This window comes from Dunckerocampus dactyliophorus, chromosome 15 (genome assembly GCF_027744805.1).
Source record: "Dunckerocampus dactyliophorus isolate RoL2022-P2 chromosome 15, RoL_Ddac_1.1, whole genome shotgun sequence".
Taxonomy (NCBI): Eukaryota; Metazoa; Chordata; class Actinopteri; order Syngnathiformes; family Syngnathidae; genus Dunckerocampus; species Dunckerocampus dactyliophorus.
In genome coordinates, this window is record NC_072833.1 from 13,531,617 (window position 1) to 13,544,032 (window position 12,416).

A 12,416-nucleotide genomic window follows, 5' to 3' on the forward strand; every position below is an offset into this window, starting at 1 on the left:
TAAACGTATCAATTCTGGACATACATTTAATCAGAGGAATTTTACACGATCGAAAATATCTGAGAGATCGACAGTGCAAAACCCTTAAATTATCAATCATAAATCTACATTTCAATCATACTTACACGTGAAATGTTCGTCCACAGCATTTGAACTGACGATTTGTGCAGTTAATAGCTGCACATACAGGCATCTTAAGTCGAAATTTGTGTCCAATCCGAATTAATAAAATAAATTCACCACGAATGCAAAAGCTTGCCCGAGAAGTGTTTCTTGCGAGTAGCAATATGGCGGCCGTGTGGCTTCACAAGTCATCGCCAATGAGCTATCCAGATATATTATACAGATCAGTGGTGTGGAGGAGCTGTCAATAAAACCGCGTCCTGCATGAACTGCAAGCGGCAGGTAAGTTTTCCATTAATACTTTGTTCGGTTCCGGTCAAGTTTTGTCGCTATGTTGACTTTGACTTAAATTTTGAAGCGTGATTCAGCACATAATGGAAATAATAACGGAAGCTCTCTGTAGCAGCCACTGATCTAAAAAAAGACTGGATCGAGCAACCTATTGTTTTCACGCGCCAAAATTTGAAGCCAGATTTTTTCGATCGCCGCCATCTTGGTGAGACCACCTTACACGCCACAGCTTTGTGATTGTGCTGGTATACGAACGCAGAATTAGTGAAAAATCATCAAAAACATCAGGAGTGCCAGTGAAGGAAGCGAGGATGAGGAAACACAACTTAAAAAGCACTTCCCAAGAACCTTCCACTCGTAAGTACTTTTACTTGGCACCTTTTTTTGACCTGATATATGTGCCACTACTTGAACGGCTTTGCTTTGAAAAGTTCTTACTTTGAAAAGTTTTACCAGTGCGTTGCCATACTGTTGTCTCACAGCAAAGTCGTCTCACCAAGATGGCCGCCGCAAATTTCCATTGGCTTCAAAAATAAAACAATAGAAGCTCGATCCAGTCTTTTTTTTAGATCAGTGGTAGCAGCATGAGTGGGCGTGTAAACGAAGGCGTCAAAGACAACCGGTGCGATCGGCATCCACTTCCGTATTTATGCGGTGGGGGGGGGCTTGACCGCCATGATTGGGAGCAGAATCCAGACACTATTCATTGAAAACATGTTCTCGGCACACTGCTCAGCCACAGTATTAATTGCTCTGATAGACGTTTCAAAAGCAGTGGCCACTGGCCATCTAGACAATTCAGGTGTCAACTTATTGCCACCCCTATGTGAGTAATGGTCTCACCTTGGCCGCCTTAACAAAAAATTACTGGTTCCGCCACTGAACATAACCACATACACACTCGGTATCTTCATACAGTGTTTGACAGATTAAAGTAAATAAATGTGTATGTCGTTGAAAATATTTTCTCCATTTGTGTGAGTGTGCATGGTGTGTTGTTCATGTTTATATTACCACCAAAAAATATACATACAGTACATGCAGTACCAGTCAAAAGTTTGGAAAACATGTCTTATGCTATTTCATTGAAATCAAATTTAAGTCAAGTCTGTAATAAAAAATTTTTAAAAAAATTCGACTTTAATTTTTGTGCATTGTATTACAACATGAAAATCACAATTTTTTAAAATTAAAATATATATTTTTGATTATCTATATTTTAAAATGCTGCAAGGCAAGTTTATTTATAGAGCACAGTTCATACATAAAATCACTCTAAAATCATTACATAAAACATAAAATTATTCTAAAATCATTACATTAAATTCCATAAATCATTCCAAAAAACATAAAATCATTACATACAATCTAATAAATCAAAATACTGTCAGTTGTCAAATGCACAGTTGAATAGAAGTGCTTTCAGCCTGGATTCCAACATTGCCAAAGTTGAGGATTGTCGCACATCTCCTGAAATACTGTTCCAGATTTTAGCAGCATAAAACTGAAATGCAACTTCACTGTGTTTAGTCCTGACTCGGGGTACCCACAGGAGACCGCTCCCTGAGCTTCTCAGAACCTAAGATGGTTTATGTGACTCTAACATGTCAGGTATGTACTTTGGCGCAAAACCCCTTGAAAGCAGAAATATAATGTTTAAAAAAAACACTCGCCATTGTTGTTAATCACCTTTGTGGTGTTGAAGGAGACGAGGCCTTTGAAGATGTTTTTTGTTCTTAAAACTCCTCACTCACAGATGCCACCGGACTGCACTTGGCACCACTAATGACCTCCATTTGAGGATTGTCCTGTGTTTCTTTGGGCATTTTGAAGCTCTTCTTAGAACCTCCTTAAGATCCAACAGTCCAAAATGTAAATTCTTGCAATTTTTCAACTGGTCTTAAAATTTTGATCAGGAATATATCTTTAAAAAATGTCATGGCTTGACACTGCAGCTTTTTGTGTGTGTGTGTATCATTCTGTCAATTGTCACCTTTGTAAAGAGGCGTGGGTGTTTTTGTGGAAATGTGTCACCCGCATTGTATGTCCGTCTACTTTTCTTCATAATTCCAATACCATCATAAAGAAAAGTGCCTTTCATTTGTGGCTCGTTGTGACATAGCTGCATAGGTGTGAAAACCTGATTCTCTTGCATTTGTCATAACAACCATTGTGGCCATGTTATTGTTGCAGCAATTGTGTATTGCACGCCTTTTTTCAACACGAAATAACACTCAAAACACAGTTTGTATTGTGATCATGCCATTTTAAATAATAACATACTGTATATTTATATATAAATTACTATAAAAATGTAGCAGTTACATTTCATATACAGTAAATACATCAGAAAGTGCATTTAAGACAGTTTTAGTGATTGAATTCGTTCATAAAACTTGCCTTTTTGGCATAAATAAATACATTTAACACTATTGTTGATGTGATAGGAGCCAGGAAAGCGCAACCAGACAGCATGCAGTGACCATGTTGATCCTGAGGGGGGCTCCACTTGAAACTGAAAACAAAGAATGGCAAATTTATTGGCTTTGTATAAAAATTGTAGATCATTCCTTTGTCAAAATTCCGTACCAATTCCATCCACTGTGATGGACCCTTGCTCGATGTCGAAACCGCTAACGCTCGACGAGGCGCTCGTCAAAACGTTAGCAATTGCGGTGTTGTTTGGTGATGTGTTCTGGAACTGCAGGTCCATGTCATTGATGACCGAGCCGTTTCTGTAAATATATTTTAAGAAATTACCTGAAAACATAATTAAAGCTAACACAAGTCATAACAAAAACATTTAAAAACATCACATGTATGATTTTTGCGCAAAGTTGAATAAATTACCTGAATGCCACAATAATCAGCTGCCGGAACGTGGAAGGGAATTCGATTTGGAATAAAGGATGAAGCTGCAAAGAAAAAAGATTTTAGGTAATTTTATATTAAAATGCATTTGTTGTTCAATGTTGTTATCATTATTTTTTGTATTTTTAAAGTGTATCAAAAATTTCTTCCATTTATGGCTGACAGTGATGTGTATTTAAATAATATATGATATTTATATTTCAGAAAAAATATTTTAACTGCTCAGTTTAAATTTGTTGTTTAAAGTTTTATGTTTTTATTTTAAAATATGCTATTTTAATATTTAAATATTAATTATTATTCATTTTTAAAAAATAAAAACATAAAAAAAACTATTTTATTATGAGTAAAAAACATTTTTCTCCATTCATTTATGACATCACTGTGTATATAAGAAAATAATATAACAAATATACAATAACAATAAATAATATAATAACAAATATCAATCTAAACCTTTTACCACCAAACACACATACCGGTAATTTATATTACATGATACAGTATATAGCCTACCGGTATATTCATTTGCCAAAATTAAAAAAACAAGAAATAAATTCAGCATCGACTGTCTTAAAAACTCTGGGATTGGCTGGTGACCAGTCCAGGGTGTATGTCCAGGTGTCACATTTCAAATTGTAGTATTTCAACGTAGTAGTCTTTGGGTTACGAACGAGTTCCGTTCCTAGACTGTGATGTAAGCCACAAACGTATACCTGAATTATAGCTAAATTAACACCCGAGTCACTCGTACTACAGTATATACGTATCACAAGAAGGACATATAAAATACAGTAATAAAAAGATTAAATATCAGAATTCAATAAAACTGTAATAAAAAAAGAGAAATATTCCTTACTTTTATCCCGGGGGTTGATTTACACAATGGAAGGGATGTTGCAAGCGAGGAAGAGACAGGCTTATTGTGAGGAGGAAGTTTAGTTATCACTGTCCATTTCACAGTAGAATACCATCTTTATCATTCATGATGGTTGAGTCTTTGACCCGAATTCTAATTTCACTTTCCCTTTCCATTTCATTTACATGTTGCCACCTTAAAAGTCTGCCTCATGCTTGGAGGACATAATGGAGGTGAAAGTTAATTAAAAAGAACAAAAGTGAAGTTGTCCTTCCTATCAATGTAGTGACATGACTACGTATTAATCCGCCTACATAGTACTCCACCGTGTGCATGTAACTCGTTCTCTTTTTCTTCTTGTACAGTACTGAATTAAGAATTTATGTGAAGCTTCACAACAGAAGAATGTAAACCGAGGACCACCTGTATTACTCTTTTACTTACCTGACTTCTTATCATTGTCGCTCTTGTTATGAAAGCCGGTGACGATTGGTTGAGCAAGTCGCTGGTAAATGTACTCTGAAGAGATCGAAACGATACTCTTCTTGTTATTATGATTGTAACTGTGGCGGTGGTTCTGACTTGTGTTGTTTCCTGAGCTGTCGTTGGTTTTCTTGTCACTGCCGGTGTAGCCACAGCTGCTATTCTCGTGGTTGCATTTGTCGCCGTGTTTGTCACGACATTTGGTACTCCATTTGTTGCTGCTGCATTTGTTGCCGTGTTCGTCACTGCATTTGTTGCTCCATTTGTTGCTGCCGCATTTGTGGCTGCGTTTGTCGCCGTGTTCGTCGCTGCATTTGTTGCTCCATTTGTTGCTGCCGCATTTGTGGCTGCGTTTGTCGCCGCGTTCGTCGCTGCATTTGTTACTCCATTTGTTGCTGCGTTTGCCGCTGTGTTCGTCGCTGCATTTGTTGCTCCATTTGTTGCTGCCGCATTTGTGGCTGCACTTGTGGCTGCGTTTGTCGCCGCGTTCGTCGCTGCATTTGTTGCTGCCGCATTTGTCGCTGCATTTGTTGCTCCATTTGTTGCTGCCGCATTTGTGGCTGCGTTTGTCGGCGCGTTCGTCACTGCATTTGTTGCTCCATTTGTTGCTGCCGCATTTGTGGCTGCGTTTGTCGCCGCGTTCGTCGCTGCATTTGTTGCTCCATTTGTTGCTGCCGCATTTGTCGCTGCATTTGTTGCTCCATTTGTTGCTGCCGCATTTGTGGCTGCATTTGCCGCTGTGTTCGTCACTGCATTTGTTGCTGCCGCATTTGTGGCTGCGTTTGTCGCCGCGTTCGTCGCTGCATTTGTTGCTCCATTTGTTGCTGCCGCATTTGTGGCTGCGTTTGTCGCCGCGTTCGTCGCTGCATTTGTTACTCCATTTGTTGCTGCGTTTGCCGCTGTGTTCGTCGCTGCATTTGTTGCTCCATTTGTTGCTGCCGCATTTGTGGCTGCGTTTGTCGCCGCGTTCGTCGCTGCATTTGTTACTCCATTTGTTGCTGCGTTTGCCGCTGTGTTCGTCGCTGCATTTGTTGCTCCATTTGTTGCTGCCGCATTTGTGGCTGCGTTTGCCGCTGTGTTCGTCGCTGCATTTGTTGCTTCATTTGTTGTTGCCGCATTTGACACAGCGTTTGTTGCTGCATTTGTCACTGCAATTGTAGTTGCTGCATTTGTCACTACATTTCTTAAGGCTGGATTTGTCGTCACTGCGCTTGTGGCTCTTCCATCAGGTGTCGCCAATTCAGTTGTTGCTCCATTTGTTGCTGCCGCATTTGTGGCTGCATTTGCCGCCGTGTTCGTCGCTGCATTTGTTGCTTCATTTGTTGTTGCCGCATTTGACACAGCATTTGTTGCTGCATTTGTCACTGCAGTTGTAGTTGCTGCATTGGTCACTACATTTGTTGTTGCTGGATTTGTCGTCACTGTGGTTGTTGCTGTTCCAGCAGGTGTCACCACTGCGGTTGTTGCTGTTCCAGCAGATGTCGCAATTACTGCTCCTGCAGGTGCTGTCACTGCAGTTGTGGCTGTTTCAGCAGATGTTGTCACTGTAGTTGTCGCTGATTCGACAGGTGTCGTCACAGCATTTGTTGCTGTTTCGACAGGTGCCGTCACTGCAGTTGTGGCTGTTCCAGCAGGTGATGTCAATGCAGTTGTTGCTATTCCTCCAGGTGTCATCACTGGGTTTGTTGCTGTCCCTGCAGGTGTTGTTACTGCAGATGTGGCTGTTTCTGCAGGTGATGTCAGTGTGATTGTTACTGTTTCTACAGATGTTGTTACTGTAGTTGTTGCTGTTGTGACAGGTGTCGTCACTGCAGTTGTGGCTTTTTCAGCAGGTGCTGTCACTACAGTTGTGGCTGTTTCTGCAGGTGATGTCGATGCTGTTAATACTGTTTCTGAAGGTGTGATTAGTGCAGTTGCGGCCGTCTCAGCAGGTGTTGTCACTGCAGTTGTGGCTGTTTCTGTAGGTGTTATCACTGCAGTTGTTGCTGTTTCGACAGGTGTCATTCCTACAGTTGTTATTTTTTCAGCAGGTGTTGTCACTACAAATGTGGCTGTTTCTGTAGATGTCATCACTAAAGTTGTTTCTGTTCCAGCAGGTGTTGTCACTGCAGTTGTTGCTGTTTCGGCAGGTGTCGTCACTGCTGTTGTTGCTGTTTCTGCAGGTGTCGTCACTGCAGTTGTTGCTGTTTCTGCAGGTGTCGTCACTGCAGTTGTTGCTGTTTCTGCAGGTGTCATCACTGCAGTTGTTGCTGTTTCTGCAGGTGTCATCACTGCTGTTGTTGCTGTTTGGACAGGTGTTATCGCTGCAGTTGTGGCTGTTTCTACAGATGTCATCACTAAAGTTGTTTCTGTTCTAGCAGGTGTTGTCACTGCAGTTGTTGCTGTTTCAGCAGGTGTCATCACTGCAGTTGTTGCTGTTTCGACAGGTGTCATCACTGCAGTTGTTATTTTTTCAGCAGGTGTTGTCACTACAGATGTGGCTGTTTCTGCAGGTGTCATCACTGTAGTTGTTGCTGTTTGGACAGGTGTTGTCGCTGCAGTTGTGGCTGTTTCTACAGATGTCATCACTAAAGTTGTTTCTGTTCCAGCAGGTGTTGTCACTGCAGTTGTTTCTGTTCCAGCAGGTGTCATCACTGCAGTTGTTGCTGTTTCTGCAGGTGTTGTCACTGCAGTTGTTACTGTGTCCAAAAGTGTTATCGCTGTTTCTACAGGTGTCGTCACTGCAGTTTTGGCTGTTTCCGCAGGTGTTATCACTGGGGTTGTTGCTGTTTCTGCAGATGTTGTCACTGCAGTTTTTGCTGTTCCAGTAGGTGATGTCAATGCAGCTGTTACTGTTTCCGCAGGTGTTATCACTGGGGTTGTTGCTGTTCCTTCAGGCGTGGTCACTGCAGTTGTTGCTGTTCCAGCAGTTGTCGTCACTGCACTTGATGTTGTTTCTGCAGGTGATGTCAATGCAGTTGTTACTGTTTCCACAGGTGTTATTACTGGGGTAGTTGCTATTTTTGCAGGTGTCATCATTTTGGTTGTTGGTGTTTCCACAGGTGTCAGCACATGGGTTGTTGCTGTTACTGCAGATGTCGGTACTGGGGTTGTTGCTGTTTTTGCAGGCGTCATCACTGCAGTTGTGGCTGTTTCAGCAGCTGATGTCACTGCGGCTGTTACTGCTTCCACTGGTGTTGTTGCAGTTGTTGTTTTTTCTTCAGGTGTTATCACTGCCATTGTTGCTGTTCTAGCAGGTGTCCTCACTGAAGTTGTTGCTGTTCCCACAGGTGTGGTTAATACGGTTATTGCTGTTCCCGCTGCCGTCACAGTTGTTGCTGTTTCTGCAGGTGTAATCACAGCAGTTGTTGCTCTTCCAGCAGATGTTGCAGTTGTTGTTTTCGCAGCTACTGTCCTTGCCGTTGTTGCCTCTTTTGTTGTTGCTTGTGTTGTCGCTACAGTTGTAGCAGGTGTTTCAGCAAGTGTTGTTGTCACATCTGCTGTTGTAGAATCAACAGTAATGGAGCTTGTTTCAATGTCAAAGCCAGTGACGCTTGAAGCTGCAGTAGCCAAGACGCTTGAAACTTCGTTGTTACTTGGCGTCGATGTGGTTGTGAACTGAGCGTCCATTTCATTTATGACTGACCCACTTCTGCAAAATAAAGAACAAAACATTGTAATACACTCCAGCTTGGTTGTTTCAAATCATCAATTCATACCCTCAACAATAGACCAAGCTTTTAAAGCATGGCACTGAGAGGGGCCTCAGAGGACTTTTAACTAACTTTATAAATATATATAAAATAATATATTTGCCTCTCTCACACAACTAATCAAAGAATTTTATATCACCAACCCACTTCAGTTATCTGCAAATTAGGAATTATGTTAAAGGTTTCATACCATAGCTCCCTAACAAACCCCCAACGACCACTATGGATGACATTACGTTCCTTAAGCCAACAGAAAAAGGGACAATTACATGCATAATGTGTTTGATTTCCAATATAGACTCTTCTTCACTCTCTAAAATAAAAATCGTATGGGAACAATATCTTCAAACACTACTAGATGATGGAATGTGGACCAAAGCTTTTGAGGGGTTGCACTTATCATCAGTGTGCGCTTGACACACCTTGATCAGTTCACAGTGGTGTGTCGAGTGCATTATTCTTAAGTTAAGTCCAATTAGCTAAAATCTCTCCACAAATTAACCCAATATGTGACAAGTGTAAGCTCTGACAGTTGCAATGTTGATCCACGTGTTTTGACTTTTTTGACTTTTTTGTTGTGTTTTGTATACACTTTGAAAATCAATAAAAGAGAACTTTGAAAGCAATATAAAGGTTAATATGGTATTGTAAATCATATGTAGTTAGACAAACAATTGTACCTGAATGCAATTATAATCAGGAACTTGAAGGACAAAGGAAAAGCCTGCAGGAATATTGGCCCAAGCTGCAAAAAAGAAACATGAATTTAAATTTTATTCATGTTCAATTCAATCACATGGTTATTAATGAGTACAGTCATCCCTTGCCACATCAGGGTTCGAATTGCACGGCTTCACTCTCATGTCTTGTCTATATAAATAAATAAGTAAATAAATAATTGTTGTTTTGTAGTTGATTACGGCCTACTAATAGTGAAATAATATGCAAATTCAAGCAAATTGCACATCATTTGCTGTGTTTTCAGAGGATGCATTCAAAGACGTGATATGTAGTATTCTACACTGGTCACAAGGTGTCACTAATGTTACTGTACTGTTAGACACAAGCACAAACACTTGACCACCGAGGTCACTACTGTCCTCCCCGCCTGGAAGACATTTACAGCAGCACATACAAGCACGAGTCTCATTTATGTCTTAAATGGCTTATTTACTCTTATTATGTCTACTGTAGTGGGTAATACGAGTGTAAAGGTGATTATAGGGGTGTTATTTAATGTCTAGAGGGTTTTAATAATGTTAAAAAACATATTTAGAAGGTTGTAAACAGGTTTTCTATTCTTTAACTACAAAAATATTTGATTTATAATAAGGAATCCTACTTTGACCTATCACGGTTGGGCCTGGAAGAGATTACTGTGTATTGTACAATACAGCAGCAACAGAACCAATGTTGTAATAGCAGTAAGAAGCCAACTTCTCAGCAAGCATTTACAGTACTGATGATTTCATTGTAAACAACAGGAGGTTGCCGTCAGTCACGCACCCAACAATTATAGAAAGCCTAACTGAACAGAGGCATTCACTGGAGCATTTAGGAACAACAACATTAATCTGTCACTGACCTGTTGTGTTATCATAGTCGCTCTATTCTGGAAAGCTGCAGATGTTTGATCCAGCAAGTTATTTGTGAATGTGCTTTGAAGAGATCTGAAAGTAACTCTTTTGGTTACGACGTCTGGAGAGTCTGTTGTTGCTGCAGCTGTTGTTTGTGAAGGTGTTGTCACAGGAGTTATTTCCTCAGTTCTTGTATCTGCCGTTGTTGTTTCAATTGCTGTAGGTTCTCTTGTTGCTAACATTGTTGTTTCAACAGTTGTTGTCACTGTATTTGCTTTAGTTGATTTTGCAAGTGTTGTCACTTCTGTTGTTGTCTCAGTTGTAGCGATGGTTTTGGTTTCAAAAGGGCTTGTCACAATTGTTGTTGCTTTAGTTGTGGCTTCCGTTGTTGCTTCAGAAGGTTGTGTCACTAAACTTGTTGTTGCTTCTATTGTTGTTAGTGTTGCGGTGGGTGTTGTCACTGCAGGTGTTGCTTCAGTTGCAGTGATAATTGTTGTTTCAACAGGTGTTGTCACTAAAGTTGTTGTTGCTTCTGTTGTTGCTAGCCTTGTCTTAGTAGGTGTTGTCACTGTAGTTGTGGCTTCAGTTGCTGTTGTTAGTGTTGTTGTTTCTGCACGTGTTTTGGCTGCCTCAGTTGTAGCGATACTTGTTGTTTCAACAAATGTTGTCACTGTAGTTGTTGTTTCAGTTGTTGTAGGTACTGTTGCGATTTCAGTAATTGTTGTCCCTGCAGTCGTTTCTTCACTTGTTGTGGCTTCTATTTTTGTGTCAGAAGGTGTTGTCACTGAAATTGTTGTTGCTTCTGTTGTTACCAGCGTTGTGTTAGCGGGTGTTGTCACTGAAATTGTTGTTGCTTCTGTTGTTGCTAGTGTTGTTTCAGTAGGTGTTGTCAATGTATCTGTTGCTGCTACAGTTGTTTCAGTAGGTGTTGTCCCTGCAGTTGTTGTTTCAGCTGGTGTTGTCGCTGAAATTGTTGTTGCTTCTGTTGCTGCTAGGGTTATTTCAGCGGGTGTTGTCATTGTAGTTGTTGCTTCAGTTGTTGTTTCAGCTGGTGTTGTCACTGAAATTGTTGTTGCTTCTGTTGCTGCTCGGGTTATTTCACTGGGTGTTGTCACTGTAGTTGTTGCTTCAGTTGTTGTTGATTCTTTTGTTGTTTCAGTAGGTGTTGTCACTGTAGTTGTAGGTTCTGTTGTAGTTTCAGCAGGTGTTGTCACTGAAACTGTTGTTGCTTCTGTTGTTACTAGTGTTGTTTTAGTAGGTGTTGTCACTGTAGTTGTTGCTTCAGTTGTTTCAGTAGGTTTTGTCACTGAAATGGTTGGTGCTTCTGTTGTTGCTAGGGTTATATCAGTGGGTGTTGTCACTGTAGTTGTTGCTTCAATTGTTGTTGATTCAGTTGTTGTTTCAGTAGGTGTTGTCACTGCAGTTGTGGCTTCAGTTGTTGTTTCAACTGGTGTTGTCACTGAAATTGTTGTTGCTTCTGTTGATGCTAGTGTTATTTCAGTGGGTGTTGTCACTGTAATTGTTGCTTCAGTTGTTGTTGATTCTGTTGTTGTTTCAGTAGGTGTTGTCAATGCAGTTGTAGGTTCTGTTGGAGTTTCAGCCGGTGTTGTCACTGAAATTGTTGTTGCTACTGTGGTTTCAGTAGGTGTTGTCCCTGCAGTTGTTGCTTCAGTTGTTGTTTCAGCTGGTGTTGTCACTGAAATTGTTGTTGCTTCAGTTATTGTTGATTCTGTTGTTTCAGTAGGTGTTGTCACTGCAGTTGTAGGATCTGTTGTAGTTTCAGTAGGTATTGTCACTGAAATGGTCGTTGCTTCTGTTGCTGCTACTGTTGTTTCAGTAGGTGTTGTCCCTGCAGTTGTTGCTTCAGTTGTTGTTTCAGCAGGTGTTGTCACTGAAATTGTTGTTGCTTCTGTTGCTGCTAGGATTATTTCAGTGGGTGTTGTCACTGTAGTTGTTGTTTCAGCAGGTGTTGTCACTGAAATTGTTGCTTCTGTTGTTACTAGTGTTGTTTCAGTAGATGTTGTCACTGTAGTTGTTGCTTGAGTTGTTGTTTCAGTAGGTGTCACTGAAATGGTTGTTGCTTCTGTTGCTGCTACTGTTGTTTCAGTCGGTGTTGTCCCTGCAGTTGTTGCTTCAGTTGTTGTTTCAGCTGGTGTTGTCACTGAAATTGTTGTTGCTTCTGTTGCTGCTAGTGTTATTTCAGTGGGTGTTGTCACTGTAGTTGTTGCTTCAATTGTTGTTGATTCTGTTGTTGTGTCAGTAGGTATTGTCACTGCAGTTGTTGCGTCTATTGTTGTTTCAGCAGGTGTTGTCACTGAAATTGTTGTTGCTTCTGTTGTTACTAGCATTGTTTTAGTGGGTGTTGTCACTGTAGTTGTTGCTTCAATTGTTGTTGATTCTGTTGTTGTTTCAGTGGGTGTTGTCACTGTAGTTGTTGCTTCAATTGTTGTTGATTCTGTTGTTGTGTCAGTAGGTATTGTCACTGCAGTTGTTGCGTCTATTGTTGTTTCAGCAGGTGTT

General features: G+C 40.6%; 1 protein-coding gene across 1 annotated transcript; it reads right to left on the bottom strand.

Annotated features, from left to right (window-relative positions):
- Window positions 1–2,462: 2,462 nt before the first annotated feature.
- On the bottom strand, window positions 2,463–5,898 carry LOC129194990 (GATA zinc finger domain-containing protein 14-like). Its single transcript, XM_054800643.1, has 5 exons — window positions 5,834–5,898; window positions 4,589–5,724; window positions 3,265–3,329; window positions 3,004–3,149; window positions 2,463–2,929 (listed from the first exon to the last, which is right to left on the bottom strand). Exons 1-4 carry the CDS (start codon window positions 5,896–5,898, stop codon window positions 3,129–3,131), a joined length of 1,287 nt encoding a protein of 428 aa, XP_054656618.1. The 3' UTR covers window positions 2,463–2,929; window positions 3,004–3,128.
- Window positions 5,899–12,416: the final 6,518 nt, after the last annotated feature.